General features: G+C 41.2%; 1 protein-coding gene across 1 annotated transcript; it reads left to right on the top strand.

Moving 5' to 3' along the window:
* Positions 1 to 5,237: 5,237 nt before the first annotated feature.
* Positions 5,238 to 8,304, top strand: zmynd19 (zinc finger, MYND-type containing 19). The gene is made up of 6 exons (XM_070552782.1): positions 5,238 to 5,469; positions 6,735 to 6,794; positions 6,890 to 6,996; positions 7,489 to 7,629; positions 7,808 to 7,988; positions 8,082 to 8,304. Exons 1-6 carry the CDS (start codon positions 5,419 to 5,421, stop codon positions 8,223 to 8,225), a joined length of 684 nt encoding a protein of 227 aa, XP_070408883.1. The 5' UTR covers positions 5,238 to 5,418; the 3' UTR covers positions 8,226 to 8,304.
* The last annotated feature ends 12,257 nt before the right edge of the window (positions 8,305 to 20,561 follow it).

The following is a 20,561-nucleotide window of genomic DNA, read 5'->3' as shown; positions in this document are numbered from 1 at the left end:
ACACATTTATTTTAACATTAACATCAGGTAATTGTAACTGTAATGCAGCACCTCCAAGTGGTGCTGGTTCCTTTCACTTAATGAATGTTATTCATCACATGAATACCTGACAGAGAGAAGGAGCTAAGCTGCTGTGGTTGCTTATGAGTCTTCTTAATGCTACTAATGACTACTGAGTGTAAAGTGAATAGTGTTAAAATGGCCACCACATATTGTTTATTTATCTTCTTATTTCTGTGGGAATGTGAAATCATCAGAGTGAAAATGGTTCTGTGAAAATTTAGATTTTGTAGCAATTGTTGATTCAGTTTTTTCAAAGACGTGTCGTAGAATGTTGTGGGCTTGGAGGATCTTCTCTCACGTTTGTGTTACTACGGATCTGCAGGAGCCTCTGACTGAAGACGTTGTTTAATTAATGTCTTATGAAGCGTCCTCATTCATACAATAGGCTCAAGAACAAAAACAAGTAGAAAATAACAGCAGGACATTTACTTCTGTTTTTTTGGCTCACAACTGGGAAGGACTGATTTAGTGTTCAGGAAAAAGCTGAACGTGTCTCAACTAGTAGAAGCTAAACTGTTAGCATTATCAATTTTCCGACATGGCAGAACTCCCTCAGGCTTGTGTTAAATGATAAATGACCCGCACTTGTATAGCGCCTCTCAGAGTAAGGACTCCAAAGCGCTTTACACTACAGTGTATCATTTATCCATTCATGCACACATTCACACACTGATGGTGATGAGCTACGATGTAGCTACAGCTGCCCTGGGGCACACTGACAGAGGTGAGGCTGCCGAGCACAGGCGCCACCGGTCCCTCCGACCACCACCAGCAGGCAAGGTGGGTTAAGTGTCTTGCCCAAGGACACAACAGCAGAATTCTCTGTCCAGAGCCGGGATCGAACCTGCAACCTTTCGATTACTGGACAACCCGCTCAACGTGTTGAGCTACTGCTGCCCCACTACTGTGTTGTTTATGGAGATAAAACATCAATGTTTTAAGGCAAACTGGGCTGCCACCTTACCGTGGTGGAGGGGTTTGAGTGTCCCAATGATCCTAGGAGCTACGTGGTCTGAGGTTTTATGTCTTCGGTAGGGTCACCCATGGCAAACAGGTCCTAGATGAGGGATCAGACAAAGAGCAGCCCAAAGACCTCTTATGATTAATAATATAAATAGACACAGTGTTCCCTTGCCCGGACGTGGGTCACTGGGGCCCCCCTCTGGAGCCAGGCCACGTCGGCAAGCGCCTGGTGTTCAGGCTTTCACCCATGTAGCTCGGCTGAGCACAGCCCGAAGAGGAAACCTGGGTCCCCCTTCCCAGGGGCTCACCACTTGTGGGAGAGGCCAAAGAGGTCGGGTGCAATGTGTGATGGGTGGTAGCCGAAGGCGAGGACATTGGCGGTCTGATCCTCAGCTACAGAAGCTGGCATGTGTATGTGGTATGTGGAATGAGTAATTTGGTGAGATCATGGAACAAGACATCCTTACGCCTTTGAGGAGATTCTGGTCCACCATCCGGTGCCTCAGAAGGGGAAAGCAGTGCACTACCAACACTGTTTATGGTGGGGATGGTGTGCTTCTGACCTCTAGTTGGGACGTTGTAGATCAGTGGGCAGAATACATCGAATACCTCCTCAATCCCACCGGCACATCTTCCAGCGAGGAAGCAGATTTCAGGGACTTTGGGTTGAGCTCTCCAATTTCTGGTGCTGAGGTCAATGAAGTTGTCAAAAAGCTCAGTGGCAAGGCCCCCGGGGGTGGATGAGATCCAACCAGAGTTCCTTAAGGCTCTGGATGTTGTGGGGCTGTGTTGGCTGACACAGCTCTGCAATATCACGTGGACATCGGGGGCAGTTCCACTGGATTGGCAGACCAGGGTGGTGATCCCCCTATTTAAAAAGGGAGACTGCAGAGTGTGTTTCAACTACAGGGGGATCACACTTCTGAGCCTCCCTGGCAAAGTCTATTCTGGGTTCTGGAGAGGAAGGTCCTGTAATTGACCGTGTTAATGTTCCATTTATTTGCATTTTATGGGTTACAAGTGTTATTCCTTATTTTACTGTATAACACGGATGATGCTTTTATTTTGAAGGAACGGCTTTTATTGTTGAAAGAACAGAGCAACAAGCTGCCGTAAATCAGTGTCACAAACCGCACAGCAGCGGGAAAACTCCATGGAGGTAGAAGGAAGGTGTGCTCCGTGTTAAAGGAAATTACGGTTTATACGGTTTATTTCTTAAAATACCTGCTGTTGAGGGTCTGCCCTCATGAGAAAATTACTATGCAGTAATTTCTCCAAAAGACTGTGTCATCTGCGCTCTGAAAAAGCAGATAATAAATTCCAGCGCCAGCAGACTCCATTTCCCATGATTCTCTGCCCGGAAGCAACGTGATGATGTCACCAAAGCAACGTCGAACCCCGGACCCACGGTCCGCCCGCTGGAAAGCTATAAATCCCAGCGAAGAACGAAACTTATTCCTCTTTTGTTCCAGTCAACTGGTTTGAAGAGACCACCCGATTCTGCTCCGACCGTGCTGGACGCCTATGCGTGAGGCCTACCGGGAGCGATCCACAGATCACTGTCATCGTATCTGGTTCGTTTGAACTCCGAGGGACGCTTCGGGTTCGATAAACAAGAGTTTTTTTTCTCTCCTCTATCTCCTTTTTCTTCCGTTCTCTCTCTAATAAGTTCAGAAGAAGCGATCAACCGCATGATCTGCTTCAAAATAAGAGACGGTTTTCTCTCTCCGTACCAAAATACGCCCATCGGATCATCTTAAGAGTAAGCCGTTTTGTTTTTGTCATTGTTAAATATCTTAAGTTTTATGCTGTGGCCAGGCTGACAAACTATTAGATATTTCATTTTTGATTGATCTTTCGTTTTGTTTATTGATCTTTGTGAAGCGGTTTGATGTTTTTTTTAAGTTACTGTGCATGAAAATTGCCACATCACTGTTAAAAAGTTACCTCACACACACACACACACACACACACACACACACACACACACACACACACACACACACACACACACACACACACACACACACATACTTGTTTTAGTGTTGGTAGGGGACAAGACTAAAACACACACTTATTGGGTCAGATCGTTTTACATTATCATTTCATTGTTTCATTGAATTTCAGTTTATGCAACATAAGCAGAGATTATAGCAGCAGAACACAAATATTTATATCTTAGAGGAAAGAATCAGGGCACATGTGAAGTTTTAACTTGGTTGTTTTACACTTTTACATCAGTAGGCGCCCAACCTGACCCACTTTTAGTGTTTAGCATGAATTGGGCGGTGGCCTGGGATGGTTTCAAAATTTTGGTCCTGACTCCTGAGCTACTGTCCCAGTCCTCCCCCTGGGTTTGTTGAGGGCCTCCAGGAGCTCCCTAGCTCACCCGTAATTCGAATCCTGCTTATAGCACAAGTTGTTGCGTGAGTTGCCGGATGTTAGCAGACAATTGCCGGAACGGTCCTTTCAAAATAAGATAGTCCCCGGATCTTGTTCCGGCAAGATACAGCTCAAATTAAGCCCTGCTTGTCTTATTTAGTTTTATTGCCATATTTTGGGTTTTAAATATTGCAATGTTTTGTGGTCATGTGACATTTTTTTATTGTTGTTATGTGTCAAGTAATAATATAATTTTCTTGCAACACGTTTTTTTTTGTTATTTCTAACTTTACTGTGTATAATCTATGATTCTATCATGTACCACACTTATGTTCTTGACTGGTTGCAATAAGTTTTTTTAATAAATAAATGAAAAATAAATGAATGAGACCTTCTCCACTGTTTCCTGGACGCTAAACCAACAACAGCATTCCCCGTCGCAAGTCAAGATGGGTGAGGTCATTAATGTCAAGAAACAGTGTGATGTAGTGCTGTCACACCTTTTAAATTCTAGTGTAGCATTTCACCGTCTATTTTTTTTTTCAAAAAGTATATTTTATTGCATTTTCAGTTAACTGTACATCTTTCACACATTATTATGTTGTATACTGAAAGTACATTCTGTATAAAATCTTAATGGAACAACAGAACAACAGAACAATTTAACAATTTTGGTTGTGCTTCTGGCGATACTCTTCACCATCTATTTTATATCATTGGGAAGGAAATAGATGTAGGACACAATTTTCACGTTTAGCCTACACGTTAAACTCAGAATGACCTATGTTTTTCAAAAACAATAAGTCAAAAATGCTTTCTCTGTGAAGGACCTCTTTAAAGGTGACTAATCAGGATAAATGATTTATACAGATTCATGTATTTCCATGTACAATGAAATTCTTCGCTGCTTGCAATGGATGCCAAAAGTATATGTCAGAAAGGGTTATAGTTTTGGCACTTCTACAAGATCCATTTGTAAAGTTACCCCACTCTTATTTTGGTGGTCCAGTTTGTGACATCACTTCCTCTAGATAGTCCCACTCTATCACAGTATAATTTAGGTTTTTAAACAAATAAGATAAAAAAGAAGCAACAAATCAATCAAAACTATTAACTCTACCAAAGTTACAGCACCATTATTCATGTGCAAGTGAAATAAGTGTCCATAGAGGGAGTGGATGGGGTCTTTGAAGATGGAGGTGACTGTCCTGTTGACTCAGTGGTTATTGGTGGTGGTGATGCTGCTCCCGTACCAAACCTTATCACACAGAGATGCAACAGATCTAATTGACTCAATGATGCAGCTGTAGAAGATGCTGAGGATTCTGAGTGACAAACTTCCTCAGCCCCCTAGGAAGTACAGTAGCTGTGTGGAGCCTTCTTTAATGACTGTGTGGTGTTCAATGCACAGGTGAGGTCCTCACTGATGTGGACCCCCAGGTATTTAAAGTCAAGAAGCATTGTTACAAAAAAACAAATAATCAGCCAAACACAACCCATTTTGCTTTTATATGACAACATTTATAACAATGTTTATTCTTTATAAGTTCATGTTTAATTTTAAATGAAAGCTTTTAGAAAACGGAGATTCCTCCCCTTCAGTGGCACAGAGCCGCCAAAGATTTCGCGCGAAAATGATTGGAAGTGATCACGAGAGAGCATTGACGTCTAAGTTAAAATAGGCAGTCTTAAACGTTTGTGTAATTCTATTGGGCGCAAGGACAGGGCATCGCAGACTAAAACGTGTTTCGATTGGTTGGTTGGAATAGTGGCTCATTCCTTCGATAACCCCGCCTCTCACCACAGCTCGCCCAGCTTTCGTGCTCCAGCGGCCGTGTGTCACCGAGGCTGGGCTGCGGCCGGAGAGACCTGGAGGTAGGGCAGTCACTACACTGAACCCAGAAGTTGCATCGCATCGGGGCAGACGGGCTGCCCTGGCGAGTTCTACACCCCGAAAACCGCCAAGGTTGGATTCTACGCCTCGTTGTGTCAACACCACCCGTCCTCCTGATGTCGGATTTCAAGCTCGGGATTGTTCGGCTCGGCCGTGTGGCCGGGAAGGTGAGCTGGATCCCAGTGCTGCCATGTGCGGCCCGTGGGGAATGCGGAAACCTCAAGTAAATACACTGTTAACGGCAATTTATCGATGCCAGTCAGCTGCCGTAATGATAATGGTGCCGTTGAGGGCGCGGGAGTGGGCTAGTTGTACCGTTTCAGAGTCGTTTGAGCGGATTAGAAAAGCCGGCCGCGTCGAGCCAGAGCCAGTCTGCTCTTCTCTACTCCACCGCTATCACTGTCTTCCTTCAAGCTAACACTAGCTAGCATGTCCGTTAGCTGGTTTACTTCCAGTAACAAAACGTCTACCTGAAACGTGAACACAAACTATTTGTGCTTTTGTTGCTGCTGACACTGTCGTGGCTCGTGGCTGGTTGGGGGTGTGGTGTGACAAGGAGAACTGACATTTTATCTTGTAGCGGATAGGTTAGCATCACCAGATTAGCCGTTAGCCATGGCATCTGGATTAGACAGGAGCTGACAACTAATGAGGGAATCGGTGCCTTGCTTCATCAACGCTAGCCCGTGGTAACATAACACCGGCATAGCAATGCTGCGCTCCACACCTCGGGGCTAAAGTATTGTGATTTATTCCGTTCAAATAACGTAATTGCCTCAGATACACGTGACTTTAAATCGGGGCAGGATGCTGGTGTTGACACCCCTGGCTGCTGCTGCTGTCACTGCTGTCACAAGACACGCAGGATAAACTGCTGTCACCAGTCTTGCATCTCATCCGGCTGAGTGACAGTTTTCCTCTGGTTGAAACGTTTTTATATTTAGTTTTAAAACAGATAATTACGCCTTGTTTCATGCCGTTATTAAACCTCTGGTAGGTTGAAACAGGATAAAACTAGTCATTATTGTGGGTAAGTGTATTATAACTTTTACACACTTGGTCAGTTCAGGATTTGACCTGCAACAAAGGGATTGCAGGTCAAATACATATGCGTCTGAGTGGTGTCATCCTCTGTTTATCTTGCAAACATCAGGTGTGTTGCAAATTTTGAACTGGCACAGATCACTTGATTTAAATCTTTTATAGAGGATGAGCTTGAACCATCAACTGGTAGTGAGTGGAAGTTCTGAAAAGCCCTTTCTAAAAATTTCAACTTGTGGTTTTACTAATAGACGAGCTTAAAAATTGGGTATTTGCTGGCGGCATATTGGATAGTGTTTTTTCATTAAAATCCATTCAAAGTATGTTATGATCACAGCTGTAGATTTTATTGTGAAACTCAAATCATGTCTTCAATTTTTCTCCATTTCAGACAAAATACACTCTGATTGATGAGCAGGACATACCACTTGTGGAAAACTATGCCTTTGAGGTAAACTATCAGAATGTTTTGTACCCCGTTTCCCATTTTTATCGCTAACCACAGCCAAGAAGTTTAAAACGGCTACATTTTCCCTCTATTTTTAGGCACGCATGGAGGTAGATGCAGATGGCAATGGTGCTAAGATCTTTGCTTATGCTTTTGACATCGGAAAAGGCCGCTGGGCAGGAAGACCTCTGCATGAGCTACTCTGGTAAGTCTTTTGTTTTCTACAAAAACAAGATGTTCTCTGTGAGCAAAAATGAATAGTTAACATTATCTTCTATATTTAAGTCTTTATTCCTTGACTTGTAGTAGGAAAAGCCTTGAACCTGAACCAGATTGATAAGAACTTCTGAAAAGAGAAACTGATTCTGTGTACGCCAGGAAAAAATACATCATAAATGCTAAAAAAGCAAACATCAACATTTAAATGGATCCTATACAATGGAAAGTTTTAGCTTGAATCTCCCATACCTAATGAGGACAAATCAACCATCTATATTTCCTTTACAAGAATCTTAAAGGTCATTGGTGTTTAGGCTATTTTGCAGCAAATATTAAAACCATCCTTGTTATCCATTAAGTGCATCTGTAGACTTCAAAAACCAGAAATTTCCCCTGGAGGGTAGGGTTAGCTGTATGTTTAAATAAATCCTCAGTAACTCTGAATGAACCAGTTCTTGATTTCTTTGCTTTTAACCAGGGAGAAGCACAGGGGAGGCATTGCCCCTAGTTTTCAAGTGATTCACATCAACTCCGTAACCGTCGACAACCGGTTAGACAACCTTCGACTGGTGCCGGTGGGCTGGAGCCCCAAGCCGGAGGAGATTTCCAGCAAGCAAAGGTGAGACCACTTATGAATTCTGCTGAAAGGCATGGGGGCAAAAATACTAAACATTCCTGAGAGGACTTCGGTAGCTGACGTTGAGTCACTACCATGACTCACATGTTGAGAACCATACTGATTCTAGCAGTATGGTGGACAATAACTGATGTCTTCTGTGTTTTTGTTTTCCTCCTAGAGAGCAGTCTCTGTACTGGCTGGCCATCCAGCAGGTCCCAGCCGACCCGGTGGAGGAGCAGTACCTAGAGCTAAGCCGCACGCGCTACTACAATGCTAACGGGGAGCTAGTGGAGGAAGAGGAGTGCTCCTGCACTTATTACGAGTGTCATTACCCCCCTTGTTCACTAATTGAGAGGAGGGTGTGTACTGAAAGTTCCGATGTTGATTAAAAAAAAACTTTACTCATTCATTTAGCAGGAACATCAAACCTTAATGATCTCGTCTTTCCACAGCTACGAGAGTTTAACATCTGTGGTCGCTGCCAGGTGGCGCGCTACTGTGGCTCCCAGTGCCAGCAGAGGGACTGGCCTGCCCATAAGAAGCAGTGCCGCGAACGCAAACGGGTACTTGCCCTTGAGTCGGAACCCGAACGATGATCAGCCCTCTGGACCTGGACAGCAGGAGGGCGGATTGGGGGGGGAAGGGTTAGATTTATGGGGGGGCGTTGGGAAACTTGCTGACAAGAGACTAATGACAGAGGACAATGTTGATTGACTTGCAGGTCAGGGGGTAAGAACACGGAGATGGGGAAGGAGAACGACACAAAGACATCTGCCACTTCCCAGAACTCGTGACTCTCCATAGCTTGCTGAGTGTATTTGTTTTTTTATTTTTGGTCTTTATTTGTCTCGAGGACGGAGAACCTTGAGCTCAACCTGCTGCTATGGTTTGTAAGTGGGGGCGGGGCAGTTGTCCCGTTGATGGACTGAACAAGCTTTTTTGGACCACAAGCGAACAGAAACGCTCTCGTCATCCACTTTTCGTTCCTCCACCCTGCTGCTGGGTGTCACAACGTCTGCGCTAATGGGACCTCGGGGCTACAGTACCCGTCGCTCGGCTGGTACCAACGAGACACGGACCTTTTCACTGTATCGCTCCCTCTCTGACCTCTCTATGTTCACGTCATCGACATCTTGGCCGCCTCCCTGTTTTGACATATTCCCCACACATCAGGTTTCACTGATTGGATCACACTACCAGTATTGTGAGTGTGTGTGCGTGCATGTGTGGGTGTCTGCATTGCCAATGTGTGCTGAAGGACATTAAAATGGTTAACATGGTTTATGGCTTAGGCTAATGTATATTACCCAGTTTTAAATGTCCTTTATTTAGTCAGAAAATGGTGGTTTCAAATATTTTCACTGTTAAATGATAAATTAGCTGCCAAATAAAGGCTTAATTTTGTACTAGATTAATATTTTTGGGATCATTTAATTTCTGATTAGGCTTGTCTTGACTTCTGTAAAAAAGCTACATCTGTTGCGTATTTCATTACCAGAGGTTTTCTATTTGTATTTAAAGTCCTGATATTACTTTGACAGGCCTTTTCCTTTTCCCATTGAAATATGGCACTGAAGGCAGGAGAAACATCTGTGACTTTCCATGTTCTCATGGTGATCTTTGCCAATGATCCCACACAAAACGTTAGAAGTATCTTTACCAAAGTCTGCTCTTAGCATCTGTAGCTCGACACTCCAGCTAACTGGTTTGAATCCCTTCAATCTGCTTGTTTTTAATCTCACCTATCTTCTCACTTGTTGTTCTGTTTGTACAGGTTCATGATCTGTACTTGTTTGTCAGGAAAGGGTTTCTTGGGTGAGAGTTTGCTCAAAGCGTTGTTATTTTTGAAGAAATTCTATCAACGGAGCTATATTTATTTAAAACATTTGATTGTGAAACGTTTTCTTGGTAATATTTGAAGGTTAACGTTATTAGAAGTGATCGTAATGCTGGTGGGGTGGGGCGGGTGTGAACTGAACATTTCTTCCCTGATACTTGATTTATTTTGTACTTCCCTGATCCTGAATGAGTCCTCCTCACTGTTTGCCTTCTAGTTTTCCAGGAAAACACTGCACACCATTGTCACTGAAATCTTCCATGCGAGGGATGTCTTGGTGTGGAAAATCCTAATTTTTCCACAAAAAATATATATTTTTGAAAAGTGTTTGCATTAAATTGCACACGTTTTGTTTCCTGAATTACAAAAAACCTGAAATTGTCAGCCTTATCCTCATTTCTTCCTAGTATTTCCTGCAGTAAACACATTTTCCTGTGTTTTTAGATGAGGAGTCCAGAAACGAATGCATGTATCCTACATGTACATGCCACTTTTCTTCTCTCTCTGTGTGTGAGAGAACGGGTTTCAGCACTGCATTAAAAGCTGGCTCCTGTGTTGGCGTTCTTGTTACCATTGGGTTGAAGGGAGGGGGGAATAATTTTTGGACAGAGTGTACAGATTGTGTCAAAAATTGTTTTGTAAAATTATAAGCATTAATCACTTAGAAAAAAAGAGCTACACTATGTGAATGGAAATATATTTGGGGATAACTGACAGTTGCTTTTTTTCCATTGTAAAAATGATAATAAAAAGAAATAAACATAATGTTGCAGTTGGCTCAGTTTAAATGCAGCTGGTTTGTGAAAATGGAGCAGCAGCCATGAACAAACCTGAGAAAATATTAAATCTTGTTAATTCAGTTTTTTTTAATAGGACAAAGCCATAGATAAAAATCTAAAATAAGATGTTCTTGGATTATTTTTTAGGATAAAATGTAAAATGAATGAATCTGAAACAGACCTTGCATGCATTTCTAGAGGTACTGCATCAGATCTGACACCTTTATTGCCCACATTTTAGATTAAAGATAATTTTATGTTGAGAAGTGATAGAGTTGTCTGTTGTGGTCAAATCTCAAGTACAGGTGCTGGCCAGTAAATTAGAATATCATCAAAAGGTTGAAAATATTTCAGTAATTCCATTCAAAACGTGAAACTTGTACATTATATTCATGCAATGCACACAGACCAATGTATTTCCGATGTTTATTACGTTTAATTTTGATATTTATAGGTGACAACCAATGAAAACATCAAATCTGGTATCTCAGAAAATTAGAATATTCTAAAGGCCAATGAAAAAATGTTTGTTTCTCTAATGTTGGCCAACTGAAAAGAATGAACATGAAAAGAATGTGCATGTATAGCACTCAATACTTAGTCGGGGCTCCTTTTGCCTCAATAACTGCAGTAATGCGGCGTGGCATGGACTCGATCAGTCTGTGGCACTGCTCAGGTGTTATGAGAGCCCAGGTTGCTCTGATAGTCGTCTTCAGCTCCTCTGCATTGTTGGGTCTAGCGTATTGCATCCTCCGCTTCACAATACCCCATAGATTTTCTATGGGGTTAAGGTCAGACGAGTTTGCTGGCCAATCAAGGACAGGGATACCATGGTCCTTGAACCAGGTGCTGGTGGTGTTGGCACTGTGTGCAGGTGCCAAGTCCTGTTGAAAGGTGAAGTCTGCATCCCCATAAAGTTGGTCAGCAGCAGGAAGCATGAAGTGCTCTAAAACTTCCTGGTAGACGGCTGCATTGACCCTGGACCTCAGGAAACAGAGTGGGCCAACACCGGCAGATGACATGGCACCCCACACCATCACTGACGGTGGAAACTTTACACTGGACGTCATGCAACGTGGATTCTGTGCTTCTCCGCTCTTCCTCCAGACTCTGGGTCCTTGATTTCCAAAGGAAATGCAGAACTTGCTTTCATCAGAAAACATAACTTTGGACCACTCAGCATCAGTCCAGTCCTTTTTGTCCTTGGCCTAGGCGAGACGCTTCTTGCGCTGTTTCTTGTTCAAGAGTGGCTTGACACACGGAATGCGACACCTGAATCCCATGTCTTTCATGAGTCTCCTCGTGGTGGTTCTTGAAGCGCTGACTCCAGCTGCAGTCCACTCTTTGTGGATCTCCCCCACATTTTTGAATGGGTTTGTCGTCACAATTCTCTGCAGGGTGCGGTTATCCCTAGAGCTTGTACACTTTTTTCTACCACATTTTTTCCGTCCCTTCGCCTGTCTGTTAATGTGCTTGGACACAGAGCTCTGCGAACAGCCAGCTTCTTTAGCAATCACCTTTTGTGTCTTGCCCTCCTTGTGCAAGGTGTCAATGATTGTCTTTTGGACAGCTGTTAAGTCAGAAGTCTTCCCCATGATTGTGGTGCCTTCAAAACAAGACTGAGGGACCTTTTAAAGGCCTTTGCAGGTGTTTTGAGTAAATCAGCTGATTAGAGTGGCAGCAGGTGTCTTCTATATTCAGCCTTTTCAGAATATTCTAATTTTTTGAGATACCAAATTTGGAGTTTTCATTAGTTGTCACTTATGAATATCAAATTTAAATGTAATGAACATTGGAAATACATTGGTCTGTGTGCATTGCATGAATATAATGTACAAGTTTCACGTTTTGAATGGAATTACTGAAATATTTTCAACCTTTTGATGATATTCTAATTTACTGGCCAGCACCTGTATAATGTGCAACTCAGAGTTGTAGGGTTAGGTAAACTGGGTACTTTAGCTCAGTGTATATATTAAGCCTACTTGTGACCAATAAGCTGTGATACTCTAAATCTAGAATATCACCTTGCCTGGTCTTTGCCGTGTTTAATCAGAAGATTCTAGGATTCTTCAGTTATTAGGGGATTGTACACACTTCGTTTTGATTCAGAAAACAGTCAGGTTTATAAAAGTAAGAATTTATTTTACAAACAAAACTTGACAAATTGGTTAAACTATTATTTACTGTGAGTGGATGGAACTACAAGTGATGTCTGGAACCTATGTGTGAATATAATGTTGGTCAGAACTTGCGTATCTCGGAGAGCTGAGTTCTGGATGTAAACGAATTTGGTTTGCGTTAAGCTATGAGGTTGATTATTATCAAAACCCACATCAGACGCTATTTGTGTGTCTACATTACCCGTATTCAGAGACCCTCTTGGTGGATCCGAAAGTCAGAGAGGTCGGATGACCGCTTGCACCGGAGGGCTGTAGAATACAGTGGTACCGATCCTTTCAGTCCAGAGATGTCTTGGGTCACGACAGACAGATGGAACCGAGCGTCTGGGACTCTTAAGGAGTCTGAACAATATCAGCTTATTCTGCAGGAACTATCTTGTTGTAGCAGCTTTGCAGGTGCGAAAAAGGTTTTGACAAGGTGTCAAAATCTTTGATGGTTAAAGAGGTTTTGCTTCAGATGGCTGGTCTGAGCGATTCTCTAGAACTCAAGAATAACCAGTCTGATCTGGTTTTAATGTTATGATGTTCTGATTGTGTAACCAACCAAAAGTTGACAAGTTTGGATGTTACCAAGAATCTCAGAGAGACACGCCTTCTTTGATCCGGAGGCTCTGGTCTGGGTAAAAGGTTAATTATGTGTCATGGACTTAACTTTACCTTACTCTGTACTTGTGTGAGTGCAAATGTTATGATCTTGTCAAGTAATCATGCTAAAACAATCACTGAGCACAGATTAATGAAACATTTGTTTTATAATTATTATAAGTAGCAATAAACAAATGTTTATTTAATGATTATCTCTTGTAAATTTCAGAGGTTCATATTTAATTTTAAAAATCTTCTTTCTTCTTCTTCTTTGAAGTGAGAAGTTTATATAAAAGAGTTGCTCTGTGAGGGGCCTTGGAAGGAGAGAAGTTATTGTTATGATTTCATTGTCTCTGTAAGAGCTGCAGGCTCTGAACTCCAGCTGGTGTGAGGAAAGCAGGCTGATTTAAAGGGATTGCGTGCAGTCTCATGTCTCCATTTTGACCAGATGTTGAATGGTCAAACAGCACCTAAACTGACCATTGCTGGACGTTACAAAGTGTTGCAAGATCTGTCTGCACTCCTGAGTGGAGAACGACCGATGTGGGTTTTCATGGTCCATATCTAAAATGTCACCAATAACTGAATGAACAACAATTCTGAACCTAAATCAGTTTTTGACAGTGGTGTGTTCAGACCTTTTAAAATGGGGTGGCCCTAACATGCCAACATGCCTAAATGCACTGAGTTGCCGTCATGTGATTGGCTGATTAGTAATTTGCATTAACGAGCAGCTGGACAGGTGTACCCAATAAAGTGGACAGTTGTGCTTTTTATTTTGAAAAGGGAGAGTTGTCACCCCTCACAAAATAACACATAGTGATTCTCATCTACTTCTACTACATCTTCTTTGGCCCAATCCCAATACTCGCACTACGCCCGACGGTCTTCTGTGAATTGCACTTGGAGGAAGTGTGCAGTAAGGCTTCCAGTGTAGTACACAAGCTGAGTGAGGACAGTGACCGTTGCGTCATCGACCGCGATGCATGCCGGGATGCAGATTGCTGTTTGTGCTACAATTTAAAAAATCTTTGATAATTTTCAAACAATCATTTGACAAAGTTTACATTCATTGTAGTCCACATTAAATCTCAGTCTAAAACATTTAGAGCATGAATAAATATCATTGTCTTAAAATGAACTTCTTTCATTGGGCAAAGTGCATATCAAGTGTGCAAAAGGGGCGTAGTGAACTTCTGCACTTGAGAATTGGGATACCCTATGCCAGGTGTCACCAACTCTAGTCCTCAAGGGCCACCATCCCGCTAGTTTTCTGTATTTCCTGCTCTATCACACCTGATTGGGGTAATTTAATCTTCTCTTTACCACATTTACATCTGCACAAGCCTTTTAATGACTCATTCATTCCAATTAGGTGGGTAGAAACAAAGCAGGCCTAAGCACTCGCACCCTTGGCCAGTATTGTACAATTATAGAGTGCAAGGGTGGAAGTGCAAGTATTGGGATTGGGTAGGCTTCTTCTTCTTGTTTTGTGGTGGTTAGCAAGCCACTTCTTGGTGAATTACCGCCACCAACTGGAGTGTAGTGTCAACCAGGACCATAAATATCATTTGTCAATATGAACAAAATAATGATGATACAGAAATGTTCTGTATGCTTGGGGCTAGAAACCAGTGTTGAAGGTGCGTGCTACCACCTACTGTTTAAGGGTTTATAACTCCAAGCCTTTTGTGGACAATGTAAATTTAAATGGAACTCAGTGGGTTGGCACATGGGGTGGCCAAAGAGATTCCAAGGGTGGCATGCTACCCCAGGCCATCCTCCCTGGACACGCCCCTGCTTTTTGAACTCTGAATTTAAAGAGCAAGTCACCCCCTACCAGAGTCTTACTCCACTCCTACTTCATATTTGAAAAATGCAACAAATGCTGTTGCCAGGCAGACCGAGAGGGCAGAGCCCCTAACAAATACACACGCAGGCTTACAACGACATTAATACATCATAATGTACCAGCTAATGTCATAGTGTACATCTTAGCCAATAGGGATGGCAGATTTAAATTCAAATGTAGTGCAGGTGTTTTTACTTGAAGACGACGCAACACTGACAGTTTTAGGCAGAATATTTAAATTTTAACTAAGATGCACTAAAGTGCCAAACTATTGATGACATGTGTCTACAGCACTATTAGACACTCATTTATATAGTTTATCAGCAACAAAGTAGATTTGGGGGTGACTTGCTCTTTAAATAGAATTCTGCAACAGTACCAGGCTGACCGCAATTTGCGAATGGCTGACTTTAATTATGCTCTTCCAAAGAAGAATATCAGCCAGATGTATTGGTCTATCCCTATAATATGTACAAATCTCAGCTAATAATGCTCCCAACTTCAGCTGTTTGTGTAAAATTGACCCATTTAAAGATTTTTGTTTGCAGACTTTGATCCCAGTGATCCCATTCACATAAAGGACTATAAACCTTTCAGTTTCTCATCACCACACTGGTGCAGGCAATGCTCCTTTGTTGAACCATCTAGTTTTATGACTTGTGCCTCTTTCTGATGTGCAGCAGAATGAAGCTCAGGTTGTCTGGTAACACTGGCCTCGCAGCAAGAAGGTTGCAGGTTCGAAACTCGGCTGTGGTCTTTCTGCGTGGAGTTGCATGTTCTCCCCATGCATGCGTGGGTTTACTGCGGGTACTCCGGTCTCCCCTACAGATCACAACATGCCCTACAAGTAAAAAATAGTACGTCGCTTTGGATAAAAGCGTCTGCTAAATAAATAAACATAATAAACATAAACTTTATCCTTTGTGTTGGTATCGTGTCTCAGCTGGATTCTCTCCATCTGCCTCTTGAGCTGCTTTCTTCACCGTCTCCTGGAGAACCCTTCAGTTGATTCTAGTCACTGTGTTAGTTCAGAGGTAACAACCAGGTCAAATGGGATTCAAAAGAAAACTATGCTGTCTACTGTTAATCCTGCAAGATAAATGTCCAATTTGATGTTATTATCTGTAAATCATGATAAACATTTAATCCTCTCAGGCTCAAATTAAGTTTTGGTAACAGGACAAACAACTAAGTCCTTCAGGGGTACTTCTGAGCAGAGCCGGATTAAATAAATGGACTACACTAGGCAGGCTGCATTTTTAGCCCCCCCCCCCCCCCCCCCCCATCGATGTTATTTAATGAATTGAAATCTGAAACTTACCAAATTTACTTATAAAAGTTCATTCACATTTTACGTAGCCTAGTCTTTGGTTACAAATTGGTTGTTTGTATGCCAAAATAAGTCATGTGTTGTATGTAAAACATTCTATCAGACAAATTTTTAATATTAATAATTTATACGTCATTACACAGCTGTATTAAATGCTAATAAATTATCCTCATCTTATCGATTGGAAGTGTCATTGTCAAGGCGGTACCAGTATATAACCACTAGGTGTCATTAAACTATGTAAACAGAGCAAATATGTGTCTCTTATTTGCTCTGTTTATATTTAATCACTACATTTAATTAAAAAGATTTTCTGCTAAATACAATAGCTTACAACATTTATAAATTATGACAAATTAATCACATGATGGTGGAAAGACATTCAAGAATAAATGGATTCATTTGAATGGACTGAAGCATGTTTTAAAGGCTCGAAAACAAACTATAAACACACAGCTTAAATTATTACAGTATAAATTTTATACAATCTATAATCTTAAAAGAAAGTATTTTAATAAAATGAAAACATTATCTTAAGTTTTGATCTTGCTTTATGCTCATTCAGGCTGTTTTTGCCTCTGCTGAATCAGAAATTCTGTGTCAATTTTCTGAGTGTGAACTTATTGTTTTGCTATTTGAACATTAATAAAAAATATTTGACAAATAATTAATAAAACCAGCAACACTTACCAAGGAAACCATTTAGCATGCTCCACTACTGAATAATCTTCAGCCTTCCAGCAACACAGGCCTCAATCACAGCAGAAACACGTCTGAAGAAATGTTCCTTGGTTAAGCTTCGGTTCATGTCTCGAGATTTCCTCTGTGATGCCGAAGAATATCCAGTATTTTGAGAGGGATGGTTTAGTGCAAAGTACTCACGCATCCTGTCATCAGTTTGGTACCACTTTGCAGGATCAGATGGGTAGCTAGTTGTTAATACCCTTTCTGGGTCTTGAGGCTCCTATAAGACTATATTGGGCTCACTTCTGGCTGGCTGCTGTTCTTCCAGTTTGTCCTTCTGTGAAGGCGTTGATGTTGACGGCGTTGGCTCTACAGCGTCTTCCGCCGCATCTTCCACCACGTCTTCGGGTCGTGTCTCCTCCGGGTCGGACTTGGGCCCGGCCTCTGGCTCTGCTGACTCGAGCAGGTTCACAGCTGTCGGACGGTTTCCCGAGCAGCCCGACAGAAACTTCTGTAAAGCCCCCCGCTGTCTCTTCTTTAGTTCCTCTTCTTTTTTTTTTTTTTTTTTTTTACGTTTTGCCACACCCGAAAGCATCTTGAAAGTTAGCCTACTCAAAAACACCTGCTAGCTTTGTTGTGTCCCGCTCTGACTCTGACGTCCTTTATTGGGTGGCGCCTTAACCCTCTGGGTCCAGGGTGTAATTTGCCGTGAGTTTTCCTTTGTATTATTTCCAAAATAAAAACCATAACCACTGCCTTATGTGGTATCAATCTTTTCAGCACAACCTGGACTTTATGAATCTATACTTATTTTGTATATTTGGACATAAAGGGGTTGCATATTAGACCTTAAATCACTCAAAAACATAAAATTTGAATTGGAAAAAAGTTGTTTATTTTACTGTGAAACCAACAAACATTTATGACGAATGTTTTTATCATTTAGAATGGTAATCTAGACTGTACATTTATAAAAATTATGACTAGATATAGCAAATAACTAATTTAAAAAAATTATTAGCCCTCTGGGATCCAGGGTGTAAATCACCGTTTTTGACTCATTTTGGTTTTTCTTTTGTATTTTCTAATAAAAACAATAAATATTGCCTTATGGGGTATCATTATTTTCAGGACAACCTGGACTATCTGAATTTATACTTATTTTATTAATTTGGCAATAATATACATGGATTTTGGAGTGGGGAGTGGCTCTGTCTCACGCCGAGATCTGACAGCTGCGCGGCGCCACACTCCTCTTGTTGGATCTCCGAGGAGCTGGATCTCTGCCTTCATCCTCTACCTCATCATGACCCAACTCTTCTATGAGGAAGGATGGATCTGCCACATCGTCATCAACATCCTCGCTGTTTGCCTCAGACTCCGGCTGCGAGTCTCCGTCCACTTCCTCTGCTTCCAGTTCTAAAACAGCTGTACTATCTGAACTGCCTGGTTTACATTTATCCTTCTCATCATCCTTTATTAAAGCTATAAAAGCCTGCTAAACTGCAGCGACAATATATCTGTCCGGATCGCTCCACAATATGAAGTTTACCGTCAATATCTGTCTAACTGTTTGTTGTTACTCCGTTCGCGCCACTCCTTTCCCCGCGAAGCGGCTCCTTTTTGCGCACATCTCATTACTCGTGCAGCCTTCCTCTCTCTCTCAGCTACAAAATGATACTTTTTACCAACAGCAAAAGGATCTCATGTTTTTGTGTGGGTTTTTTATGTTCACAAGCACATTCCCGCTCACGGATTACTAAACTGCTGTTTTGACAAGTTATCAGATTGTCTAAAAATAGGTCGTTTTTTAGTTTAGTTTAACTCCGCTTTTACGTTGCCTATTAACAAAATTTAAAAAGTGGGGTGTAGTTTATAATCTCCTTTTTAAAGCCAAATTGAAACCGAAACTCAGGGAGGCGGAGTCTTGCTGCTACAGCGTCCCAAATAAGACCTGTTCAAAAGACGCGTATACTCGTCCCCAGAGGTTTAATGTGACTGTAGCCATTGAAACGGTCTATGGTTAAGATAAACATTGTCACTATTTTTAGTTAATAAATAAATATTGAAACAAATTGTAGATAGGAGTCCTAGCTACAAATTCTATCATAGGACATTTGTACATTTAATTTTTAATTTATTTATTTTTAATTTTGTTCCTCTGTCTGGGCCCCATCCAGCCAATCAGGCCCTAGGCACGTGCCTACTTTGCCTTTGCGTTAATCCGGCTCTGCTTCTGAGTAAAAAGATGCTCATGAAATATGTATGTGGAGTAACCAGTTTTTAACTGTTGCAAATCTGTAACACCTGCCTCCAGAGGGTTAAAGAGCAAAAGACAAATAGTTTGAGATATTTTAAAGCATTTTACACATTGTTGAAGTTTTTTCAGGTTATTTATTTGGAATTAGCTGATTTCCCCTAATTTCTGCCCTTTTCTTGTAATTCACCATAGCAGCTGTTAAAAACAACATGTTTTTTTTACATTTAAAATAGATAGAAACAATCTTCATAAAATCCATTAAAATGTATCTTAATAATCTTAGATATATTTTTATTTTAATTTATTTTATTATTATTCCTCATCTATTTTAATGATATATTTTAATAAATTTTGTGATATATATATTTTTTTCATAATCATGTTTTAATTTTGATGTCTTTGTAAAACCCTTTGTCATTTTATCTGCGATAGAGATATAAATAAACTTTATTTTTAACATTTCAGGCTCAAAATACACAAAACCTTCAGAATGAAGTAAAAGTTAAATTTACTACAATAAAAACTTCAAAAACGCTCTATAAACTGGAACATGAAAACGTAGATCTAGATTGCAGGTATATATGAACATGTAACTACAGTATAACAATTTAAAAAATATATGCAAACCTGATAACGTTCATCCTTATTAACTTTTTAAAACTCGTCACCAGCAACCTTTCAAAATAAACTTTGCTTTGCTGTCAAGGTAGCAGGAAATAGCACAGATGTAGTTTTATTTCAGGTAATCTGCATCACTTTTAGGTGATGTGATACTAGTGATGTGGATACAAGGAGCCCAAGGAACCTGACCCCATTTATACTTCATCCTCTGTGTTTCTGCAGAATGCCAACTCTTTGGCTCAGTACAGCTGGAACAGGTCCAAATGTGAATAGGCTGCAGAGGTGTCTACCAATAGAGTCCTGGTATTCTCTGTATTAGGGTTGTTTTTTGCTCTCCACGCCACAGCTTCAATCACCGGTGTAGCTGAGTTTGTTGCGATCTGGTCCCTCTCCCACCCCCTCTCCATGTATATTTGATTCATCATCCTTATCACTGCATTTATGCATAACTACAAAATAAAAAATGATTATTCAGATTATTGTTTATATTGCATAAATTGGACTGTGTGCACATAGATTACTGTGCACAAAAATTCTCATTATTCCCTGCAACAGTGTGATACTGCAAAAGAAAACGTTATTCTAATTTTGTGTCGTATGCATGATCAAAGGGATGTATTTTTCCTTATGTTCCTTCTTATTTTATTTAAGATTTAAACCCTATTTTTATTCATGTAACAACGTTTTTTTAGATACACCGGGGGGGGGGGGGGGGGGGGGGGGTTTCCACGGGCAGTACCGCTTTCTGTCTGAAGATGTCGCTGTTATTTGACAGACTTCTACTCTTCTTCTGTGTTTTGT

This window comes from Nothobranchius furzeri, chromosome 6, assembly GCF_043380555.1.
Source record: "Nothobranchius furzeri strain GRZ-AD chromosome 6, NfurGRZ-RIMD1, whole genome shotgun sequence".
Lineage (NCBI taxonomy): Eukaryota > Metazoa > Chordata > Actinopteri > Cyprinodontiformes > Nothobranchiidae > Nothobranchius > Nothobranchius furzeri.
The sequence above is the reverse complement of the archived record's forward strand: the minus strand, read 5'-3'. Positions and strand labels throughout refer to the sequence as shown.